At 42.4% G+C, this 23,795-nt stretch overlaps 1 protein-coding gene across 1 annotated transcript; it reads right to left on the reverse strand.

The window, feature by feature from the left end:
- Positions 1–442: 442 nt before the first annotated feature.
- On the reverse strand, positions 443–21,847 carry GPHB5 (glycoprotein hormone subunit beta 5). The gene is made up of 3 exons (XM_085628010.1): positions 21,736–21,847; positions 20,385–20,654; positions 443–1,485 (listed from the first exon to the last, which is right to left on the reverse strand). Exons 2-3 carry the CDS (start codon positions 20,586–20,588, stop codon positions 1,297–1,299), a joined length of 393 nt encoding a protein of 130 aa, XP_085484136.1. The 5' UTR covers positions 20,589–20,654; positions 21,736–21,847; the 3' UTR covers positions 443–1,296.
- Between the last annotated feature and the right edge of the window lie 1,948 nt (positions 21,848–23,795).

Here is a 23,795-nt window from a genome sequence, read left to right on the forward strand (position 1 = left end):
TACGTGCGGAGTTGTATGCCTCTGCACTCACTATACTAATGTGTGCCGAGTTCTCTGCCCCATTTGCTGAGTTTCTGGTGCGTAAACTACGCACACATAAGTATAGGGAGTTTGGATATGTAAAACTCTGCCTGCAGTTTCTGAACACCAGAAAGTAGTAAACTTACACAAACGTGTAGGTTTACCTTCCTTTGTGAATCAGGCTTTGACTATTTAATTTTCTTTGGATATAAATATTCAATATTAGATTGATGTTGAATGGTGTGTGGGAGTGTCAATGAAAGTAGCTATTCCAAAAATGTGACGCTTGACTTGGATAAGAAAAGATGCAATATTGGCTTTTTATTTCACAGAATGTAATTAATTGATTAAACTTTGCACTTTTCATTAGAAATTACCACAGATCATATTGTATAAATTACATAAAGAATTTTCACACATTTAAAAAACAAAAAGAGTGGTTATAAATTTTGACAATGCAAGTAAAAATATTTACAAAAATCCATCGTTCTTGAGAATTTCCTTTGGCATCTGCTTGTAACAATGTGAACCTTTAAGACATAGAGGCAAAATAGAATTTAAATACATTTATAATTGCAGAATTGCAGTACTATTTATGGTTGTATTTTAATTCTTTAATATCAAAATACCTTTCACTTTCTAGAGCAAAAGCAATTAATTCCACATTTGAATATAAATAATAACCTATACCAGTGCGTCTTAACCTGTGGTCCAGGGACCCCTGGGGGTCTGCAAAGCCTACTCAAAGGGTTCGCCACTGCTTTTTGAACATTAAATAAAGTGATTAATAAAGTGTATATAAATAAAGAAGTAAAATGTACAATTGAACATTTTAAAATGTAAGTGTGAAGGAATTTGAAAGTGGAGGCTAAAAATGAAGTTTGTATTCTTCTATTGATTCGTGAGAGTAGTGCAACTGCATCAAACAAAATATTGTATGGATGATGAGTGACCTCAATTGAATTTAAAAATGCTCCAATCTTTCTAACTAAAATTAAATTTACATATTTCTCTATTTACATATGAATTAAATAAAAATATTTCATCATTTGTATATTTTCCCCGACTTCCAATAATGATTCAGTGGTGCTCCCGGAGTTTCAGTAATGATTAAGTGGGGGTCCACAGAAGTCAAAAGGTTAAGAACCACTGCCTTATGCAGTATAAAGACATAATTTAAATATTGAATTGCTGGAGAGCAAGTTCATTCATGAAGAATATATTGTTATTGCTATAAGTATTGCACTACGAGCAGGTATGCAGCTGGAGAAGCACTTAGAATGTCTCGCACTCAGTGGTGGCAGTTGAACACACTCCGCAATCACACCTGATGGCTACAGGGTATGTATAGAAGGGATCCACTTCTGGACTGCAGTTCGGCATTTTCACGGTAACCAGTTTAGTTTCGTTGTAGGTGCATACTCTGTGATGTGCATCGACGTAAGGCATCTCCAAGATAGGTTTCTGTTGAGAATAATAAAATTAAGCTAGGCATTTAAGGAAATGTGTGCAAAACAAAGGTTTTGGATGTTATTTAAGCAAAGATTGATAAGAATATTTTTCGCTTTGTTATAAACATTTAATAACAATATTTGTGCCCATTGCTTACAAGTGAGGTTCAGATTGCAGCTCAAGAGCTTTCAGACTGGTGGGGTATATACTAGCACCCAGAGTAGCAAGCAACTCTTCCCTCCCTCAAGGGTTTGAAGGGTTTCCCCTGTAAATAAAAGGGCCAATTGGTACATTTTACAGTATTATTTCCAAACAAATAGCATTTGCAAGCAATTGTGAAGGCACTCATGACATGTTCCAATACTTCCACGGTATGCAAAGCTATCCAGAACCATCCATGTTAGAGGGATTCACTTCCCACGAAAATTCTCAAAAATACATGTTTTATTACATTAAAGAATAGGGCCTGACTATGAGTTTGGTAGTGCGGGGGGGCGATGGCACACCACCACCCCGCTCCCGCAGCTGAATGAATGAATGAATAAAAATGTATATTACACAACCAAGTCCGAAGGCATCAAGGCATCTAGCAAAAGGATCAAACAGACCAAAACTACTCCTGCGGATAAGCCTTGGCAAAGAGCCACGTCTTTAATGCCTTTCGGAACATAGGGAGATTCTGCTGGAATTTGATTTCAGTAGGGAAAGAGTTCCACAGTTTGGGAGCTAGTGACGAAAAGGCTCTCCCTCCCCATTTATCTTTTTGAAAGCGGGGAACTGAGAGTAAATTCCTTCCCTGGGAACGCAGGTTCCTGCTCGGGACATAGGGAGCCAGCAAATCCTTCACTCCTTCCGCCCCGCTGCCAGTCAGGGCCCCAAAGGGCATGCAGAGGATCTTAAAAGCAATCCTATCTTGGATAGGTAACCAATGAAGTCTCTTTCTAGCAGCGGTGGCAGACGCAATCCTGGGAGCGTCCAGCACAAATTTGGCTGCCGCATTTTGGACTATTTGTAAACGCCGCACAAGGCTCTTATTAATGCCAGAGTAGAGGGCGTTGCAGTAGTCCAGCCGTGAAGCGACCAGTGCAACCACGATCTGCTTGGGGGCCTGCGGCGCCAAATAGTGTCTGATCTTCTTAAGGGTTCTGATAATACCCCAGCAGGTGGAAACAGTCCTATTAACCTGTTGAGACATAGAGAGCACAGGATCAATCATCACCCCTAGATTACGGGCCAGGACCTTGGGTGTGGGACAGACTCCCAAGGAGGGGGGCCACCACTCCGAAGATCAGATGTCCCTATTCCTGCCAAAGATGAGGACCTCGGTTTTTTCCCCGTTAAGTTTTAGTGAATTATGAATCATCCACTGAGAAACTGCCTCCATGCAGTTCCTGAACCTAAGAGCAGGGGAGCTGACCGAGTGGGAAAGGGACACCATGATCTGGGTGTCATCTGCATGACACCACTTCCAACCCAAATGATCTTATTAACCTGGCAAGTGGGGTCAAATAGATGTTAAAAAGGGTAGGGCTTAAAGCCGACCCCTGCGGGACCCCACATTGCACAGGTAGGGGTGTAGATAGAAACTCACCCAATTTGACCCTCTGTACCCTCTGATTTAGAAATGAAGCCAAGAGGTTCAGAGCCAGACCTTCCACCCCAATCTCCCTAAGGCGAGATATCAAAACCGAGGGGGATAAGGTGTCGAAGGCGGCTGTCAAATCCAACAGGATCAGAAGGGTGGTGTGGCCTGAATCAACCTTCGTGCGGATGTTGTTGAGCACTACCGTAAGGGCTGATTCCGTGCTATGGTGTCTCTGGAAGCCATGTTGGGACTGATCAAGACAGCCCGAGCTGTCTAAGAAAGCCGTAAGATGTTCATTAAGATGCGTTTCAAGCATCTTCGCCGGAGCGGGAAGCAAGGAGATATGCCGAAAATTTTTGAGAATTTCCGGATCTAAAGTAGGCTTTTTAAGAAGGGGCTTGAAAACAGCACTTTTCCACAAAGCAGGAAAATACCCTCCTGTATTGCTTTATTCATAATGGTCAGAAACGGAGGCAGAAGCGTTTGCCGACATTCCTTGAAGATTTTAAGAGGGCAAGGATCCAAGGGGTATCCTGACCTGGTCTTACTCAACAGCACATCAAGCTATTGCAGAGAGAGCGGAGGGAAATGGAACAGGTGCGCAGACAGAACTCTGCTACCCTCTCCCCCGGCAGAAACAACCGACGGGGGCGGGCTCAGCACTGCTCTCTGCAAGGCAAGGGCCGAGTAAATATCGGCTATTTTGGAATGAAAGTATTGTGCTATATTATCACAGAGAGCCTGGGAGCTAGGAATGGGATCAGGAATTTGCAGGGTGCAAAGGGAGTCTGCAATTTTAAAAAGATCTCTGGGGGAGGTGAGAGCAGAGGTCAGCTTGGAGAAATAGTCCTGTTTTTCTTTGATCACCTGAGCCTTGTATCCCTTAAGGAGGAGTTTATGTTTTTCCCTCTCTTGGTAGCCTCCACTTGCCCTCCACAATCTTTCCTGCCTCCTACAACCCTGCCTTAGCACTCTCAAAGACTCTGAAAACCACGGGGCTGAGGGTGTCTTTCTTGCAGAGTAGCGGAGAGAAACCGGAGCCAACCGATCCACCGCCATAGCTATCGAGTCAGTAAGCTCACACGCCACCAAGCTAACATCCTTTACTGTGGCAGCGGATACATTAGGAATAAAAGGAACCAACGTATCATTTGTGATATTCCTATAGTTACGCTTCGGTTCCCTCCTACCAGGACCTCACAGTTTAGTGTATGCAGGAGAGGTCTGAAGCCTCAAGGGGACCGCTAGGTGATCTGACCAGACCAACGGTATAGGAATCCCTGTCTTCAGCCTCTCATCGTTGGAGAACACCCCATCAAGAATGTGACCTGCCCGATGGGTAGGATTGGTAACCACTTGCTGAAGACCAAATGCAGACAGAGATTCCACCAGCGAGGACATCTCTCTGGAGTCTACATTATCGAGGTGGAAATTTATGTCTCCCAGAACCGTAAGCTGGGCACAGCCAAAATAGGGTTCTAGGAGATTAAGCAGGATATTCCCAAAGTCCGCTCTCGGGCCTGGTGGTCTGTAAAGCAATATACCAGAAAAAGGAGCAGCGGAAGGAGAGGTTATCATGAAGTGTAGGGCCTGGAAGGGGTCTGCGGGGGCAGATAAAGTAGAGATCCGGCAAGTGTGGGAACTCTTATATAGAATCCCCAGCCCTCCTCCCCTACGACCTACCCGGTCCAACCCGACTAGCGCATAGCCCTCAGGGATAGCATCCACCAGGTCGGGCCCAGCGGAGTCAGTGGCCCAGGTTTCCGTGATGAAAACCCACGACGGCTTTCTCACGGCCACAAATTCATGAAAGGCTATGTTATTCTTTACCAGTGATCTGGCATTAATAAGAAAGCCAGTCTCACTCGATGATAAGGAAGAGGGGGCCAGATCATTGGGCGGGTTGATGTTAACGACAGACTCTGTCGACGGGAATGGATACTTGGGCAGACAGCAGCAAGCAGATGTATCAAGAAAGGCCTCTGGGGGGCACGTAAAATGACATGGTGTGGTGTGCTGGCCCACTCATGCTCTGACCGCCATACTCATAATATGGCGGTCGGATCACTGTGTGTTGGTCCCCGACTGCCACCGCTCCTCCACCATAGGTCCGGCGGTCCATAGGCTTTATGGGCAGTAGAGATTCTCTGTGTATGTAATTGCAGGCAAACCCCTATCATTTTTCAAAATGTATATAGCATCTCCCATCACTTCTATATTGCAATTCAAATCATTTTTCCAATCTCTTCTACCAAGAAAGTTTTCATCATAAAATGAAGTAAGAAACGGGAAGTCGCCGAGGCCAGATGGTCTACCGACTGAATTTTATAAGGCATACACTCACATCTTAGTGCCACAGTTACTAAAAGTGTACGAAACCACGCTTGATGACTCTACTCTTGCCACCACACAGAACGAGGCCCTGCTGGTATCTCTCCTTAAACCTGATAAGAACCACGATCTTCTCGGCTCCTATCGTCCGCTGGCGCTCCTCAACACAGACTATACATTTTTTGCATTGCTACTGGCTAGGCGTCTTTCACCCTTGGTGAGAATGCTGGTACACCCTGACCAGAATGATTTTGCTCCCGCCCGGTGCACATCTTTTAATATCCGTTGGTTCTTTAGGATACAGCAATATGCAACACACTGCTGGCTCCAATCGGGTTGCTTAGTTCTGGACCTGGAAAAGGCCTTTGATTCTTTGGAGTGGCCTTATCTAGCAACAGTTTTGGGCAAATATGAATTGGGACAGCACTATTTAAATATGGTTCGCCTATTGTACCAACGCCCCACTGTTCGGGTTTGCACCGGTAGGTTAATTTCGGAGCCCATTAGAGTGCGGCGAGGGACGCATCAGGGCTGCCACTTGTCCCCATTGTTGTTTCCCTAGCTATGGAGCCCTTGGCAATGTTGCTCAGGAGCGATGGGGAGGCGTGGTGAATATGGCTGGGAGATGGGCTACACGCTGTTTCCCTATATGCGGATGATTTGCTGTTATACCTCGGGGATGTCACTGCGATCCCGACGTTCATTGCGGACATACTTAGAACCTTTGAGGAGCAGTCGGGACTCTGGGTCATTTGGGCTAAATCAGGGATCTATCCATTCTGTACCGACACAACAGAGGAAGCTGTAGTTCTCAATGGCTTGCCCCTTACATTGTAACCCACCACCTTCAGATATCTCAGTATCTTCATATATCGGATGCCTGACGACTTATTAGAGGGCAACCTGAAGAGAGCAATCTCGGCAATACGAGCTCAAATGCAAATCTGGAAAACACTTCCACTGAATATTATGAACCGCATTACCCTGCTGAAAATGATCATACTTCCTAAACTGCTGTATTATTTCTCAAATCTCCCACTTTATATCCCACCTAGGACTTTCCGGGAGTTGGAACGGGTATTCCGGGACTTAATATGGAATAAGGGGAGGCCACGAGTTGCTTTGTGGAAAATGTATGCTCCTACTAGTCAGGGTGGGCTAGCCGTCCCCAATATGGAATTGTATTATTTAGCTGCCCAGCTCCAATGGGTGATGAAATGGCTGGACGGCAGGTGTCTGGAAGACACAGTGGCTATGCACCGGCCCTGGACCCACTCTCAAATTTGCCATCTGTTTCACCCCGTTGCTAAACTTCAGGCGACCACCGAAATTACACTTGGGTCTGGCACACAATTGCTAAAAGAGGAGTTTATATCTTATACGCGCGACCCTTCCGTATGCCCCGATCTTGCCACTGATGGGGACTCCAAGGGGTAGACTGGGTACATCGGACACAGCCCTGGCAACATGTTATGCTGCGGGGCTGGATACCTTGGGCGATTTATATAAAGACGGCGTCTTACTGACGTTCGAGACACTGACCGAAGATGCTCAATTGCCGGCAGGCCAATTCCTTCTACATACCACCCTTCTACAGGCTTTATCAGCCACCTGGGGGGACATTACAGCTGAGCCACCGACACATCTACTATTACAATACCTGCATGTAATGGGGGCGGGATCACATGTGGTGCATTGGCTGGTGGAGGCACTTCTTGTACATACATTGAAGCCGATGCAGCGACTCCGAGCCAGATGGGAGGTAGATAGAGGTCAGCCCTGGACTGATAGGGAATGGCACGCTATCTTAGCGGGCTCTAGGTACATACCGAGGAACTCTAGGTTCAAACTTATACACACATTTATCATACAGAGGGCATACCTCTCACCTGATAAGGTGAATAGGTATTTCCATATCACCAATTCTGCTTCCCCGCGCTGCCAGCAGCTAGATGCATACTTGCTTCATATTCTATGGGCTTGTGCATACCTTCAACATTATTGGCAAGAGGTGGCCACGACCCTTGCTTTATGTACAGACACACCCCTGCCATTGTCATGGGAAATTTGCCTACTAGGGCTTTATGCCAGATCTAAAAAAATAAGGTTGTCTCGAGATTCTGAGACTTAGGTTTAATCACTGCGAAACGATTGATAACCAAGAAATGGAAACATGCTGATGTGGCAACACATGTGAGCAATGGCACACAGGGACCTCAAAACACATACTCACATATGGTATGAGGATTTGTAATTGAGAATAGCACACTAGCTATACTATCATATTGTTGAAAAATGTAATGCTATTCTTTATATGTGTTCCATGATTATGTTTTTAACATTTGGATATTTTGTAAAAAGTCGCGATGTCAGTCATGATAAAATCAGAAAATACCAATAAAGATATTAAAAAAAAAAAAAAAAATGAAGTGAGAAACTACCTGAACACTATGGTGGGAGAATGAAAAGTTACACAGATCTCACGATCTCGGGCTTTATACCGCTGAGCTATCCTACAGGTCAACCAGTTCTTACAGATTAAAGCAATAGGTCTACCACTGAGGTAGCAGGGACAATGAAGGATCAAATATATCCTTGAGTTTATTCCAGTCTTCCAGCATCAGATAGCAGTTTTGAGCACAAAATTATAAAAAAATGATAAAGTACCTTCATATCAGTGAAGATGTATCACTAATGGCAGCAAGTGCCCTGCACCAGCAAGCACTTGAGTGGAGCAGTTTCTCTACGTAGGATACATGTCTGCTCAAATATAAGTGGCCCGGCGTTCCTCCACTTGGATATTACAGGTGCAGAACCACGAGACCCGTTTTTACCATTCAGAAAATCCAGCTGGTATAATTCCTATGTGGATTGGCTAGAAGTGCAACCCGTCCACAGTCCCTGGCCTGCGTCTACCCCTCTCATAAGGTAGGAGGATAACACGTAATGTTCATAGAAAAGCATGTAAAGCTCACCCCTGCTAGGCCACATTCTCTCCTCCCTCCACCCCTTTCCTGCTCCAGTTTCACTGCTCACATTTACCATCTACTCCGAGAATATATGGATGCATATCCTTATTCCAGCAAGGTTGCCATATTATATTTTCTGCAAAAGCACCCTAATTAGTCTCAAATTTAGAGAACTTCCAACACCTCAACCCTAACTGTAACCTTAGAACTTAAGCCAAGCCTTGTCCCCAGTAACATTGCCTCACAGTAATTACACATTTCTTCTAGGAGCAGTAAATATGGAATCCTACTGAGACCCTGATTACAAGTCCTGTGTAATTGTTGCACTAATCTTTTTAAGTGATAAATAACCCAAATATGTGATTCTCTGTGAAAACAGAACCCAACAATCTATTGGTACTAATTGCACCAAAGTCTACATGCCCCCTTTTTTCTTACCTGGTAAATTAGGCCTGCCAACATTTATCAGGGGTAAAATGAGACTGACTGTTTTCATCACCTAACTCATAATTGGGTTGTGCAATCATACTCCATCTTACATACTCTTGCCTGCTCCTGAATCTGTCTCCCAGTGGCTGAATTTACAGTGACAAATCACTCAGGCAGCCATAATGTCGTTATAGGTGGAAATCTTACATGGGCTGCTACTCCCAAGACTGAAATGAGTTGGATGCTTGTGAGGTAAAAGTAGCCCTTCCCATCCCCATAGAAAGTATTTCCAAGGACATCTCCTGCATCAATAGACATAGATAGTGGCATAAGTAGTACTAAGAATGGAGAACTGTCTCCACCCATTAAAAAAGGGGCAAATGCAACCTAACAGTCTAAGTGAAAGCGCTAATCAGTAATCATGAAACCAAAGGGCCCAGTTAAAAAGTGTGTCTCGGGGGTACTGTAAGCAAACGTGATATGAAGAAGACAGGTTACGGGCTACTATATGGGACAAAAGTGTCTGAGACAGTAGTTATACGCAGGGAGATAACTTTCTAGTAAATTCACACTGTAAAAACTAAAAATAGTGTGAACCCCACAAGTTAAGGAAACTCTTTTGACAATATACACTAAATAAAAGATAAGCTCAAGATCACCTGAAACATGAAATGAAGAGTAAGACCTATGGCAATAACTCACTGAATTCGAACAGAAGAAAGACCTACTGAAAGAAAAAGAAATGTACATGATCCCCAGAGAGATATTGCAGAGTCCATATAGTTCATTACTCCATAAAATTGGAAGAGGATTTTTTCTACCAAACACTGATATTAGTGCTCTTTATCCTTTAAGGCAATCCATATGGTTGGGAGAACATATGAGAGGTTTACAACAAGATAACCAGCTTGAACTGCATATGATGTGTTGGTGTAGTCCAATCTGGACATCACCAGGGCCAATATCACAGTAATCTTCGTTGTCATTTTCAGTGAACATTACTGTGATATTGGCCTTAAGGATGTCCAGATTGGACTACGCTGAAACATTATATGCGGGTTTGCTAAAATATCTCCTCTTCAGAATGCAGCATTGGCTCTGGGTTTGCCGGGACGGGAACATATTTCCTGTAATTTGTGGAATTTGCACTGGCTTTCCTCTCTGCACTCTTAATGCATAGGGCCCTCCATCATTCTGGATCGGACTATCCTTCGGCTAGGATTGCCTTTTATAGCCCTCCTAGGGGTTTACGCTGATCTGGTAATCATATGTACAAGGTTCCTAAGGTTCGTCTGGCCACTGCGGGAGGTCACTCTTTTTCCTTCCTGGACCCTCTATGGTTGAACAAGCTCCCCTTTGACCTGCGTCAAATAAAGGTTGAAGTCATGACCTGGCTTTCTTCTCAGTAATCACCATCTGTATCTGCTTCTTTTCACAGACCATATAGCGCCGGGTCACTCTTGAGTAGCCATGTGGTTTATAAATTCATTCACAATCACAACTTCAGCTGGTAATTGAAATGATGTGGCCTTTTAGTACTATGCATGTATGTATGCCTGTAGCCATCTTAGCTGGATAGCAATGGAGCATTGCCATTCTATCAGATTTCCAACACGTTTTTGCATATTTTTCCTTGCTGCTCTTTTCCCATCCTAGTTTAATCGGATTACTTGTTTATTTAGACAATTTGGAACAAAGGGATAAATGACAAGCCTGATAGTTTGAAGGTCTGTTAGGTGGAGCAGCAAATGTGATCTAAGTGAGGAACTATATTGTAGGTCTACCCCACACAAGCTGAATTTTGAACCCTCTTTTCGGTGTGGGACACTTAGGCCATCTTTATGAATAGCTCAGTTAATTACAACATGAGTGGCAACTCTGGCTACATTACATTTGTGAATGTTGTGATAAATATTTATAGACGGGGCAAAACGCCCAATATTTACCAGAAAACCACAATTCTAGCGTGGTAAAACCATAATCCGCAGGTTGTTCCCAGGAAAACCTCCTAATTGTGTGGTATATATCACAACTGATACATTTTGACTCCGCAAAGTCTAATATTAACAGGTGCGATAAATGTCACACCAATTAGCGGGACACACTTAATGAGGACCTAAGTTCTCGATTTTAGATTTTGAACATATCTGTATTTTTCTCTTCGTTGGTTGAGGATGCTCCAAAGCCAATTCCATGCCTTTCAGATGTGCATGAGGAAGTGTACTGCACAATATTGCACCAAAATCTAAGCCATCCATCCCTCCAGATGGTAGTACATGCCCGGAGGCAGCAACTTTAGTGGCACAGGATCAACATCAAAGTTACTTTGTGTTGAATGGAATGAGAGAAAGAACCCACAAAACAGGAGGGGCCATTGCACTCTTAGATGAGTCCAGCTGGAAATGCACACCAAAATGATATCAGTTACAGACAGCCTGGCACTGAAAAAAACGCTGTACGCTACACACTATCTGTTGTTCCATAACACATAACCCGATGTTCCTCAAGCATTTCAATTTCCTCAATACCTCAATGAAACTTTATTATTTAACCAACACCTTCATGGTATATTTTAACATCTCCTGGAATATAAAAACATGTGTTCCTAAACTAAAAGAGATCACAAATTTACATGGGCTCTCCCAAATAATTAAGCTCGAAACACATAGAAAAGAAAACACCCACAACCACATTTCTTAACCCCCAGACCTCATAAGCATAGAAAAAACTGTAATGCTTGACTGAACAGACCACCATGCACTCCCATTACACCTTTATCTTCATACAAATTAGAGAAAAGATCTCAACAACATCTGCATTCCATAAATGTGCGGGAATTTAAAATGTTTGGCAAGTGATAAAAAAACACTGCTATCTATAGAAGTTCTCACAAAGTACTACAATTCCTCATCCTTAAACACAAATGACACACTAGCCCCCATCCCCCCCCCCCCAACTCTCTAAAATTGTTAAAAGAGAAACAAATTATATTGAAGGAGAAGCAGAAACTAGAAAAAAAATCTGGTGTAAGCAGAAACGTCATCAAAATCTACAGGCACTGAAAACCCAACAAAAAAATCAAATAAAACATTATTGTCACAAAAAGAACTACTTTACAAACAGATTAAGGAAACCTTAAACATACCCAGTACTTAAATAATTAAACAATATTTCCATCCAACCCATAAACCAAACATCCACTGCTCAACCTCTATTGCTATCAATAGTGGCAGCATTTTCATCAATAAGCTCTTAAAACTACACAGAAATAAAATCAGACTGAGATGCGAAAATCCAGCTGGAAAACCTAGAAAGAAACATTCAGGAACAGTCAGTATTCCAAATCGTAATACCTAAGACATAACTTCAATCAACCCCTCATCCGATAGAGATGATCCTATCCCTGCAAACTTTCAAAAATGATGTGCTCATGACATTGCTCCACTAATTCATCAAACAGTAAATTCCTACCTAGAAACGGGAGAACCAGCCTAGACACAGTGAACCTTCATAACTTGAGGCCGACCTCCAAGATATCTTTTTTTAAAAAAAATTATGTAAAAGCTGTCTCTAAGCAACTACTGTCACACATCTCCAACAATGACGTCTGAAGCTATTATCTATTGAAATTCCAAACTAAATGGAGCACACAGCAACCCTCCAAATTATAGATGATAATCTCAGTACAACTGACAATGGTCATGAATGACTACTGGTACTATTAAATCTGTAAGCAGTTGTTGGCAGTATTTAATCATGACACGCTGCTCTGCATTTTATCCCCCAGAATGGGAATCAGTGGCTATGTGATACAATGGTTTGCGTCTTTACTCTCTGACAGATCACAGTTTGCTCAACTCGGTTCTTTAAGATTTTCTACCCTAATGGTGAAATGTAGTGGCTCCATCTTTTCATCCTCACTATTCCAACTCTATATGGGGTCTCTTGCTTCAGGAAAATGTGACCCGCATACTCCAATATGCAGATAATACACAACACTATCTTAAAGCGGCAAATCCATCTCACATTAGAGCTTCTAAATCACTCCCCAAAAACCGAACTTGGAGAGTTCCTTCTCTCGGAAAGTAACTCCAGCAAAAACTGAATTCCTTTTCCCCTACTCAATGGAAACTTCATGGTCAGTCCAAACACTGGGTCGTTCAAATTACCTCACAAACTGTTGCCATCTGCTAAATCGGTGGGTTTCTTTATCAAACAAAATCTAACTGTGGTAACTTAGGCTGAGAAAAATGTGGAAACGACCTCTTTCCAACTATGTTTAATAGAGAAACTAAATCTATACATCCCTGAGACAGACTTCAGAGCAGGAATGCAGATGCTAGCCTTCTCTCTCCTCGATGGGAGGGAAACAGTCAGAGCACTGTGCCTACAGCCACGCTTGTTCCGACATCGCAAGCATAACCACGCTTGCCTTAACCACGCATATGCAGTACGAGGTCTAGCTGCTGCAGGGACAGAAGCAGGAAGACCTTGCCAGGAAGAGAGCCGCGGTGAGGTAAGTCGGGCTGGGTAGTTTTCTGGGCTGGTGGGATTCAGGGGTTGTTTTCTGGGCTGAGGGGGTCTGGGTAGTTTTCTGGGCAGAGAGGAGATTGGGGTCGTTTTCTGGGCTTGGGGGTGTCTGGGTAGTTTTCTGGGCTGGGGGAGTCGGGGTTAGGTTTTGGACTGGGGGTTGGGGTAGTTTTTTGGGCTGGGGGTCGGGATAGTTTTCGGGGCTGGGGGTTTGGGGATCATTTTCAGGGCTGGCGGTTTAGGGCTAGTTTTCAGGGCTGGGGGTCGGGGTAGTTTTCAGGGCTGGGGTGGCTGGTGTAGTCTATAGGGCTGGGGGAGGGTTGGGCTAGTTTTCAGGGCTGGGGGAGGGTCGGAGTATTTCTTCTAATTAGGCGTTAGGGTATTAGGCCTAAGGGCAGTGGAAGGGGTTGGGGTAGTTTTAGGGACAGTGCGGGTGGAAGGGGGTCAGGGTTGTGTTTGTTAAGGGGCAGGGTTGTAGGCCTCGGACAGGGGTAGTGCAATGTGTAGTCGGGTCGTTTTTAGGGCTTAAGGGAGGGCGGGGTAGGTATTAAGGCTCAGGGGGGTAGATAGTTTTTAAAAATAGGGGTTTGGGTTTTAGGCCTCAGGGCAGTGGAAGGGGTTGGGGTAGTTTTAAGGACAGCGCTGGAGGATGGGAGGAGGTCAGGTAGTGTTTATTAAGGGTTAGGGACAGCGTGAGGGTTGGGAGGGGGTCAGGGTATTTGGACCTCAGGGTAGGGGGAGGGCAGGTGGGGAGTTTGTAGCCTAGCCATGCATACCCCTTTACCATTCATGCCTTTCCAACAAAATTACGTGGTAAAGGCATGCGTGATAAGGGAATGCGTGGTTAAGACACATTTATGGTTTAGGCTACGTGGTAGAGGCAAGTGTGGTTAAGCCATGCATACCTCTATCATACAACCCAATGGGGTAACACTCTATTCTGGGGTCTCCCAAAATCCACACTGGCACCTCGCAAAACCATTTGCCATGTGTCTGCTCACCTTGCCAAGGGTGTGAAGAGATGAAATCACATACCAATTCTGAGAGGTCTAGATTGGATTCCCTTTGAAGCATGAATTAACTTTAAAAAGGCCAGTATCACACACACACAAAGCACCTTGTTTAGGTCTCCACAGATATCCATAAGGCAGCCAAGCACAATAGGGAAGGAGGAACTCTCTATTACTTGTAAACTTACGCAGATTTCGCTGACTCAAGGGCCTGCAACAGAATTAAGGGTAATGGCTCACAAACAGAAATCTTGCTTTTTGTGCTGATAGTGCCAATGGATTTACTTAGTGTCAGACTAGCCACAGAACAAATAATGGGGATTAAAATTGATGCAGATCTCTCACTGAACCTCTCAATTCATAAATTAATCAGAACAGATGTCTGGAACAGAATTGAAAGGCTTTGCTTGATTTCATTTTTTTCAAAAGGCCAAATCTATCCATGCAGTGGTGACCTCTCTTTTGGGCTGCACAAAGTGTCTGTCTAGGCCTATGTGACTTTCCTCTAGTTTAGCTACAATGTTTTTGAAATGCAGAGGCCTAAGGAATTCTACATTTAGGACCTAGTTAACTATAGACACCTGCCATGGTCTCACTTTAATTCCATATGTAAGGTCCCATAATTTGGAATCTTACATTTTCTGTGTCATTTGTAGTCTCTGAGCACTGGATTCTCTTCACAGGATTGATCTTTGAAATAAACTTCCAATTCACCTAAAGCTTCTGATATGCTGACACGAGAGTGGCAAATAAGGCTTCCTCCTAGCTACACTATTTTGTTAACTATAATAGCTTTGTTGATGTAAAGAAGAAGGTGGGTTGAAATGGAACCATCCACGGGAATATTCTCACTAGAAAGTATAGAAAGCATTTCGAATTGTAATCTGTCCTATACATCCTTCTACATACATTGAACACTGACTTGTCTATCTAATTTTACTTGATGGCCACAAACAGATTTACCAAAATCTACCACTCTCCAGGGAATAACATCTTCTCAATAAATAGCACAAGGAACTTCTGACCGTCTGCCTTTCCACTCCCACAAACATGTTTTTCTCAGTCACTACAGCATAAAATGGAATACACCCACAGACCTCATTGTCTCATATCTCATGCTTTCCTAAAAAAAAAAAACCTGAAATCCATAACAAATTCTCTGTAATCCATCAAAGATGGTGTACATGACCTCATGTTTGCTGCCTGGTACCAGTTTAAAGCCCATTTGAAATTTACTGATCGGAGCACACAATAATCCCCTTTATCATCATGTCATTTTCCTGTTCTCAGCGTCCACCGCAAACAAAAATAGACATGGACGAAACATTTCAGAGACATAGAAAAGAAGTGCTGTGTTCCCAGATTTTCTCCTCCTAACTCATAGAACTCCAAAGGAAATTACAATCAATATTGTTTTCTCATGAGGAAAAACACAACAAAAAGCAATCCTCTAAATGGGTCTCTCCCAATCTCAGTTAGAATAGACAGAAATGGAGAAGTGGTAAAAGGACTGAGAGAAAATTCCATGCGACTAAATTCCCTAATCAATTTAAAAGGCAAAGGAAAATATGCAGAATTACTGCAATTACAGCCTAAGCCTCCTGCCTTAAGTCACAAACCAATGGGGCCAAGAACACGTCCAAATAGGTTGTTTTAATATTATCTCACATAAAATATTACATTCAACAGTCGAGGGTCCCAGTGAACCTAAATGCAGCAATTTTTCGTTCTTTTTCTTTGACATAATCAACAAACTCTGAGATAAATTCACCAATTCAAATAATTTAAAGATAAATCAAGAGATCACCTCATAAAATTAACTATCTAGCCTAAACAGCTTAAACTGGGTAACTTTAAAGCTAGATATTCACTGAAAACAGTCTAATTAACATACAAAGCCTTCTGCCCCAACATCCCAAAGTAGATAAACAAAATCTCAAAGTATCAAGAGAATCCAGGACGCTAAGAAGCAGAAACAAACATCTATTCAACAACACACTTGTCGGAAAAAGAATTATACTATCCAGGTCCTTCTCAGGACCTCCTCCTAAATTATGGAATCATAACTCAGTTTGCATCAAAAGTGCACTCTTTTTCCTCGTCTTCAAAATCCTAATGTAGGGCTAACTCGAAAACAATGGACTCATTATCCATGATGAAATTATTTACTATCTCCTACCTTCGAAAAGTGCAATTCTTGTCTTTGGTGATTTCAGCATAGTAGAAATATAGTATGCAAAGACTACCCTAGACACATACCATACAGATATCAGGACAAGTAATCACACTGCTAATGAAATATGAGAAAAATTTACATAAATGGATCAGCTCGGCTAAATGAAATAAGAAAACGTTACTGCCAATTGCACACTAACTTTAAATGTAAAGTGTATACAAAGCTGTGGCGAATTAACACCTGTGGAAGTCGCATACATCAGGTGTGCATGGGACATTTGTCAGATTTCATAAAAAAAGGGAAAAGGACTTTAGATGTATTAATTGAATGTGTTAGATCACAGATCACTTTGCATGGCAAGCTCTCTTCTGCTCTGATAGCAATGGATTTACGAATCCGATTGGATACTACCTTACCTTAGGCGTCCTAAAAAAGTTGCAAGAAATGCATATTGGAGGCATGTAGGATATTTATCCATCTCACAATTTTACAAACAAGACCCTGGTCTTTGAAAAGAAGTCTGGCGGTAGGTTGCAAAGATGTGAAATGTTGGAGCTGTAAATGGCAGTGGTGTGACCTCGTACGCATCGTGTAGGACCGCCTGAATACTAAAATACTATTCGACTCGATATTAGAGAGGCCTGATCTCACTCTGGAATGGATATACACAGACAAGCTTAGACAATCATTGTACTTGGTCTTTCAGACACCAAAAGTATTGGTAAGCAGGTTCATCTATTGTGGGAAAATAAATGTCTACTCAGACAGTTGGGTAAAAAAACTAAGGCTCGGATTTACTAAAGGTCTGCACTGTCGAAAAGCAACAGAATACAATGTAAACATATGCAAAGTCTTTGCACCGGTATTTGGCAGTGAAAAGCTGCCTTTTTCTCAGCTCAAAAACCTCTTACCGCTACTTTGTGTCACTTTTCATCAAGGGACTTTACTTGGGAAAAGCAGCTCAAATACTCATAGGTTTTGACACAAGCCCAATCTATAAAAAGGTAACCAGACTGGGCTTTGTTTCAAATATGAAGCAGATGGTAACAAGGAAAAAAAAAAATTTATTTCTAAAGAAAACATACTCTGCATGTATTGTGCACTGCATGTGCTGGATCCTTCTAAATTTATCAAGGCATGGGAATTTGAATAGGAACGGCAAGCTTCCACTACAAATTTTATGCTAGACCGCACATACTCACCTCTGCTACATGGTGCTTGGCTGTGCATCATGCAAGACAACATGTTTCTGCTTCACTGCAGGGGATGACAGCTGCAGCAGGCCAGTATTAGTGGCTATGACTCTGGGCTGTAATTTCCCCTCGCACAGCAGAGAATTTTATTCAATCAATCGATCAAAACTTTATTCGGCCACATTATGGCCATAAAAGTACATTTACACTAACAATAGACCAATGATGCTATGCAAATACATAATAAAAAAGGGCAGAGCTACTATTTCATATACAATTATTGTATGACGATTTCTTAGCTCATACATATTTGGTTTGTCATGGCATAGCTATAGTATTAACAAGTTCTAGATAAAATACATAGAAGTGAATTTGATTACTGTGCTACATGAATATTTAGTACATCTGGCCCTAAGTCATGAATAGAGTAATGCACAGACGGCATAATCTATACATTTAATGAGTAAGAACCAATGTTTAGTAAGATCTGGGGAAATGTTGGTGCATTGTCTAGAACTTTTGGAGATCTGTCCCTGGGGACCATGATAAGTAGACATATAGACCAAACTGCGTCATGAAAGAGAGAGCGTAAACGAAACAAGCAACAATTAAGGTATTAATTAACTGTTTTGGAAGTTTTTAATTTTACACATCAGACTAAAATTTAATATTGACGAAAATGCAGGACGTTTGCTGTTCTGTCATTGTATGAAGGGACAAATCTATGTCGAAAGGGTAATACGTGGATGGACAGAATGTTGATGGCAATTTAGAGTTCCAAGTATTGTAAGAAAGTGATAATATTTACTCAGAAAAATTGAAAATCAAGACGAGGGTCAGACACTTATTTTGTAACTCTCAATAAGGCACATTTGTATCTGTCATGTTCATAATGAAATTTAAGGAATAAAAAATCAGAAAATCTCATTTGAACCATCTGTTGCAATTAGGAATTGGTAGCCGGCAGGTGTGTTTTTATGAGCCCAAAAGGGCAGGCAGAACAAAGCCTGTTAAAATGGACAAAACCAATGTGCTTTTCATTAACTGTGAAACACGAGTAGATGTGCATGGTGTTCGAGAATCTTAAACATCCCTCTCACTTTGATATTTTGTACATGGATATCAGAAAGAAAGGCGTCACTTTGGAAACCTTTTATCCCGGCTCTCTTGTTTCCAATGCAGAATGTAAGTGCATCAAAATAGCGAATAGTCTGACTTTAAATTTTGCGTAGATAATTTCTGTACTACATGCATGGTATTTTACACTGGTGACCAGGCATTTTGCAGCGGCATTTCCACATGCCTACCTGTGCAAAGTGTAATTTCGAGTCGGTGAATTTCTCATTTTTGCACTCATCAGTGAGTGCAAATGGTAGGTCAAAAATTCAAATATTTCGGTGACTATAATGTTGTTTCTTCGGCATTAACAATGATGTAATACAGGGATACTGATATATCCTTATGAAATGAGAGATATTATTTTTTTATTACAAGAGCGCTCTAGTGGCAGATAACATCTTGCAATAAGAAAAGTGGGTCACTAGTCTTGCGTACCAAAGGAAGAAAAGATATTTTGTCAGACAAAGGTTCTATGTCTTGAATTGGAAATATTTCTTTATCACTGCATTTATAGGGTAGTTTTTTTTTTGGTCTCATTTTATTTTGCTTATATAACCAAACTTTATCCTACGCTATACTTTATGCATTCATGATCCCTATGTTTTTTTTTTTTTTAGCCTTCCTGCTACGTGCAAAGTCCGGGCCAAAATTGCAAAGAATTCAAGCAGCGCAGCAAGTAAAGTTGATGCGCTATTTTGCATTGCACTGTATTGCGTGAATGGGAGAGAATAGAACAGCGCCATATCTACGAAGATGTGCCTCTCTGTTCACTGACGCACTTATGGCTGCCACGCGCCAATGCAGACACCCTGGCACTACAGTGCAATGGGGACTGTGTTGTGGTTAGTATAGTTTTTGTCCAGGAGTGTGTCCCTTTGTGTACAAAAACTATACTTTAAGGCATGTCCTTCTTTGCATGTGTGCTGTAGAACACGTACATAGAGAGACAAATGAGGAGACATGAAAACATTTCTCCTAGTTATACCTGCCTCAGGAAGCCCCAGGATTTTGCTGCAAATCCTTGCCTAAAATTCTTTGTTGATAGGGATTTATCTCAAAACCCTTGGGTGGTTGAATGGGAACACCCATGCACCATTCATGGAACGGCCCGTGATGCAAAATTAAGCAAGGCAGCGTGTGACTTTGCATTTCAATCCATTGCAAATCTCGATTTGCTTTGGATTGTAAATCCAACCGGTAGACTTTGCCTTAGGTTTGTGTTAAAAAAGCAAAGCAAACCCAACTCAACATCTTATATTTATTTATTTATTTATTTATTTATAAAAGTTTTATATAACGCTAGCTAGACCCGAAGGTGTCAGGTCACTTCACTTGATCGTGACAGAATACAGTGAAACAGGCACCCAATAACATATGAGGCGAGAATTCAACAGATAATAGTACACATAAAAGATGATAATAGAAAAACCAAAAACAAGCGACGCAAGTCGAGAGGATCTAATAGGGGCCTCCGTCTGTATAGGCAGTTATTGCATACAGATCCTTGCAACATATCATGACATAACGAGACTGATAAAAGCGCATAACATAGCACAACGTGGAACTCACCTCCCAGGTCTCACAGCGACCCCAGCAGGCATCAGTAGTAATACGCAGCCCTTTGCAGCCTGGTTTCTTGGCCATGAACGTGAACTCACGCACAGCGCAGCCAATGAAAGTGCGCAGGTTGACGTTGGAGGTCTTGAGGGCAGTAAGACAGGTAGTCACGATCAGCAGCTTGAGCGAGCCAAGAACCACACGCTGAGGCTTCATTGTTGCTTGGACCAAACCGATGGCCACCTCGCAACACGATTCCAAGCACACCTTCTTGACTCAGGTCTGGAAGGCCAAAAAGCAAAAAACAAAGTATACATTATTTCACATACAGTGGTGACCTTATTTCTCCGAGCTAATGTATGTGCTTCAGACAGAAGATGCCAGAAACAGTGAGCAGCAAACCCCACTCATATTTCCGACTTGTGCTGTCTAAACTTCATGGCTTAACATGAATACATTCTGTGTAATAGGTATGAACTTTAGACTCCTCAAACACAAAAAACAGGCACCTGCTATCCATGGCAGGGTCCTACGTCCAAATATGGACTTCTCCCTCATCCATCGCTTGGAGAGGGGATTGGTTAATGACGCCACTGCTTACAACATACCTATTAGTCCTACGAAGTAGCTGTCTGCCAGAAGCCAGAATTACAAAACAATGAAGTAAATAGCTATAGAATGTATTATCACATATTTATGATTAATCATGCATTACAGTTATTATATATCATACAATTGTGATGAATTTGCTTTGGCACTAAGCGTATTTCAATGCATGTCTCGAAAATATAATGTTGGACTAGGCAGAAAATGAAAATTCGAGGTTTACCGGATAGCTATATGTCTTTTATCACTTTCTCTAGTTTTTATATATATATATATGTGTGTGTGTGTGTGTGTGTGTGTGTGTGTGTGTGTGTGTGTGCGTGTGCGTGTGCGTGTGTGTGTGTGTGTGTGTGTGTGTGTGTGTGTGTGTGTATATTCTGTACACACACACTCACACATGCAGGCAAACCCACACACACACATTGACACACTCACCCCCACCGTACTTACTCACACACATGGACATGCACATTCATGCAAACACATATACAGAGAGAGAGCGAAAGATAGAAAGAGTGGACAAAAAGAAGTTGCTTTTCAATACTATACATTTTGGCTAATGTTCGATATATTATTCATTGTACATTATATTGTTATGTATTTGTACATAGCCTACATTTCTTAGGTGTATAAAATATTGTTCCAAATAAGAAAAATTATATTTCTAAAACGCGTTCTGCTGAAATACTTTTAGTGATTTATAGTTTGAAAATTCCAGGCAGCAGGAACCCGGACCCAGACCCAGTCCAACACTTACCTTGTTTGGGAGCTGCAGAGCTGGAAGCCTGGCTTTAAAACCTGCTAATAGGTAAAGTTTGAGAGATTGTCAGGAATCCTTCTGCACAGAAGCACTTCATAGGTTCGGCCGGGGGCTCTCCTGAGAAGCCTCTCTCGAGCCCTTTAATTGCTGAAATATATAGGAAGGGATTTGTCAATCAAAGCTAAGGAGAGGCAGATACTTGCAAGGGCGACAGGAAACATCAAAAGCGCTGATCCCAAAGCCAGCCTCCCTCTTCATACTGAGGGCATTGTTTCATACCTGCATTCACTCAAACAAAACACATTATCTCCTGGCAGGGCTTGGGGCTGAGGGGAGGGTGACATAATTGTGAGAAGCATTAGGATGGAACCATTGTATTTATTCAGTAAGGCAGAAGATGCAAAGGGATCATTGCTGATATTCTTTCAGGTAGCAACAAATCGCAAACAGCTGCTGTTTCAACAGGCACTGAACCTCGAAAGAACAGCAAGTACCAACAATCATCAGCACATCTGGTTCAATTAAATAAAATCTGCATCCTAAAGTGAGCTCAGCTGGCACTTTGGGGTATATTTACAAGCCCCTACCACCACCACAAAGTGACGTTGTGGACGATAGGGGCTCCGCCTTATTTACAAGGCAGTGTTGAGCCACTTAACGTGGCTTAACACTGCCTTGTAATTAAGGCACCCTTTCACGCTATACTTAGCGTGAAAGGTGTAGGCAATGGGTCTTGTGGTGGGCTTTCCGCCGTAACACCCATTGATTTTGACGCTGCCCCGTATTTACAAGAGCAGCATAAATAGGAGGCAGCACCAAAATCAAGACCAGGGAAAACCCGGTCTTAAACAGGCGAAATATGGAGAAATGCTTTATTTCTCCTAGTTTTTGCTGTTTCCATGTGTGGTGCGTTCTGCAGCACACATAGAAACAGCAAAACGCCAATGATTGTTTATATGCAGGAAGGTGCCCCTTCATTTCACATAAACAATCATTTTTTTTAAAAATGCCGCTTTGCAACTTCTATGTGTGCTCAATTAAGCAGCACATATAGAAGTTACAAAGCGGCATTTCAAGATTGTTTATATGCAGGAAGGGGGACCTTCCTGCACATAAACAATATTCCCATCAACACAGGCACCCTTGCACTATGGTGCAAGGGTGCCTGCATTGGTGCTAGGCAGCTAAATTTAGCACCAGCGCAGGGAGGAAACGCAGGGCTGCACCATATTCTAGTAAATATGGTGCAGCCCTGCGTTTCTAAAGTGACGGAGCGTGTTGTTAGCCTTCTTGGCTTAACAACACGCTTCACCACTCTCTTGTGAATATGCCCTTTTGTTCGGTGCTTGTATGTATGTTGTGTCTTTAAAGAGGTCGACCTACAATACAGGATTTCTTGGCACTAGAAGATTATTTACTGAGTCCTTTACACTAAGCCTACTCCGGGTCGACTCAAACCCAAACACAGCCAATGCTCCAAGGGGACATCAGTAGAATGGGGCCACATGGGCATGAAAGTCAATTCACCAAAACGCCAAGGGTAGCATAAGTGACATCACAGGCCCTTTGACCTTCAATCCCAATCACACATTCACACTTACACACATTCTCTCTCTCACATAACCACACACTCACTCACAAGCAGGCACACAATATACATTTAAAAGCTTTTTTTACTTATCTAAGCTTCCACAGAGGGCCTAAGTCCAGCTAATTTTACTCCTTTTTAATATTACACCAATAGTGAATAATTAAGCATTATTCACTATTAGTGTAACAAAAAATAGAGGGGGAAACAAAGACAAAGGAGCCCCAACCAACAGCCACAAGGACATGCTTCCACTGGGTTCCTGGTACTGATTCTGCTACCTCCGATGCCAGGGTTTGCAAAAACAGAGCAAGGGCTCTCAGCTGTGACCCTTATTTGATGTCCATCCACATGGGCTTTGCTGGGTCATGGTCTCCCATTCATCTCTGAAAGTAGCCACTCAGCCTGCAACCTATCAGGGAAATGCCAGAGAGGCCAGTCTGGCCCTGACTACACTGCAAGTGTCTAG

The sequence above is a fragment of the Triturus cristatus genome, chromosome 9 (genome assembly GCF_964204655.1).
Source record: "Triturus cristatus chromosome 9, aTriCri1.1, whole genome shotgun sequence".
Classification (NCBI taxonomy): Eukaryota; Metazoa; Chordata; class Amphibia; order Caudata; family Salamandridae; genus Triturus; species Triturus cristatus.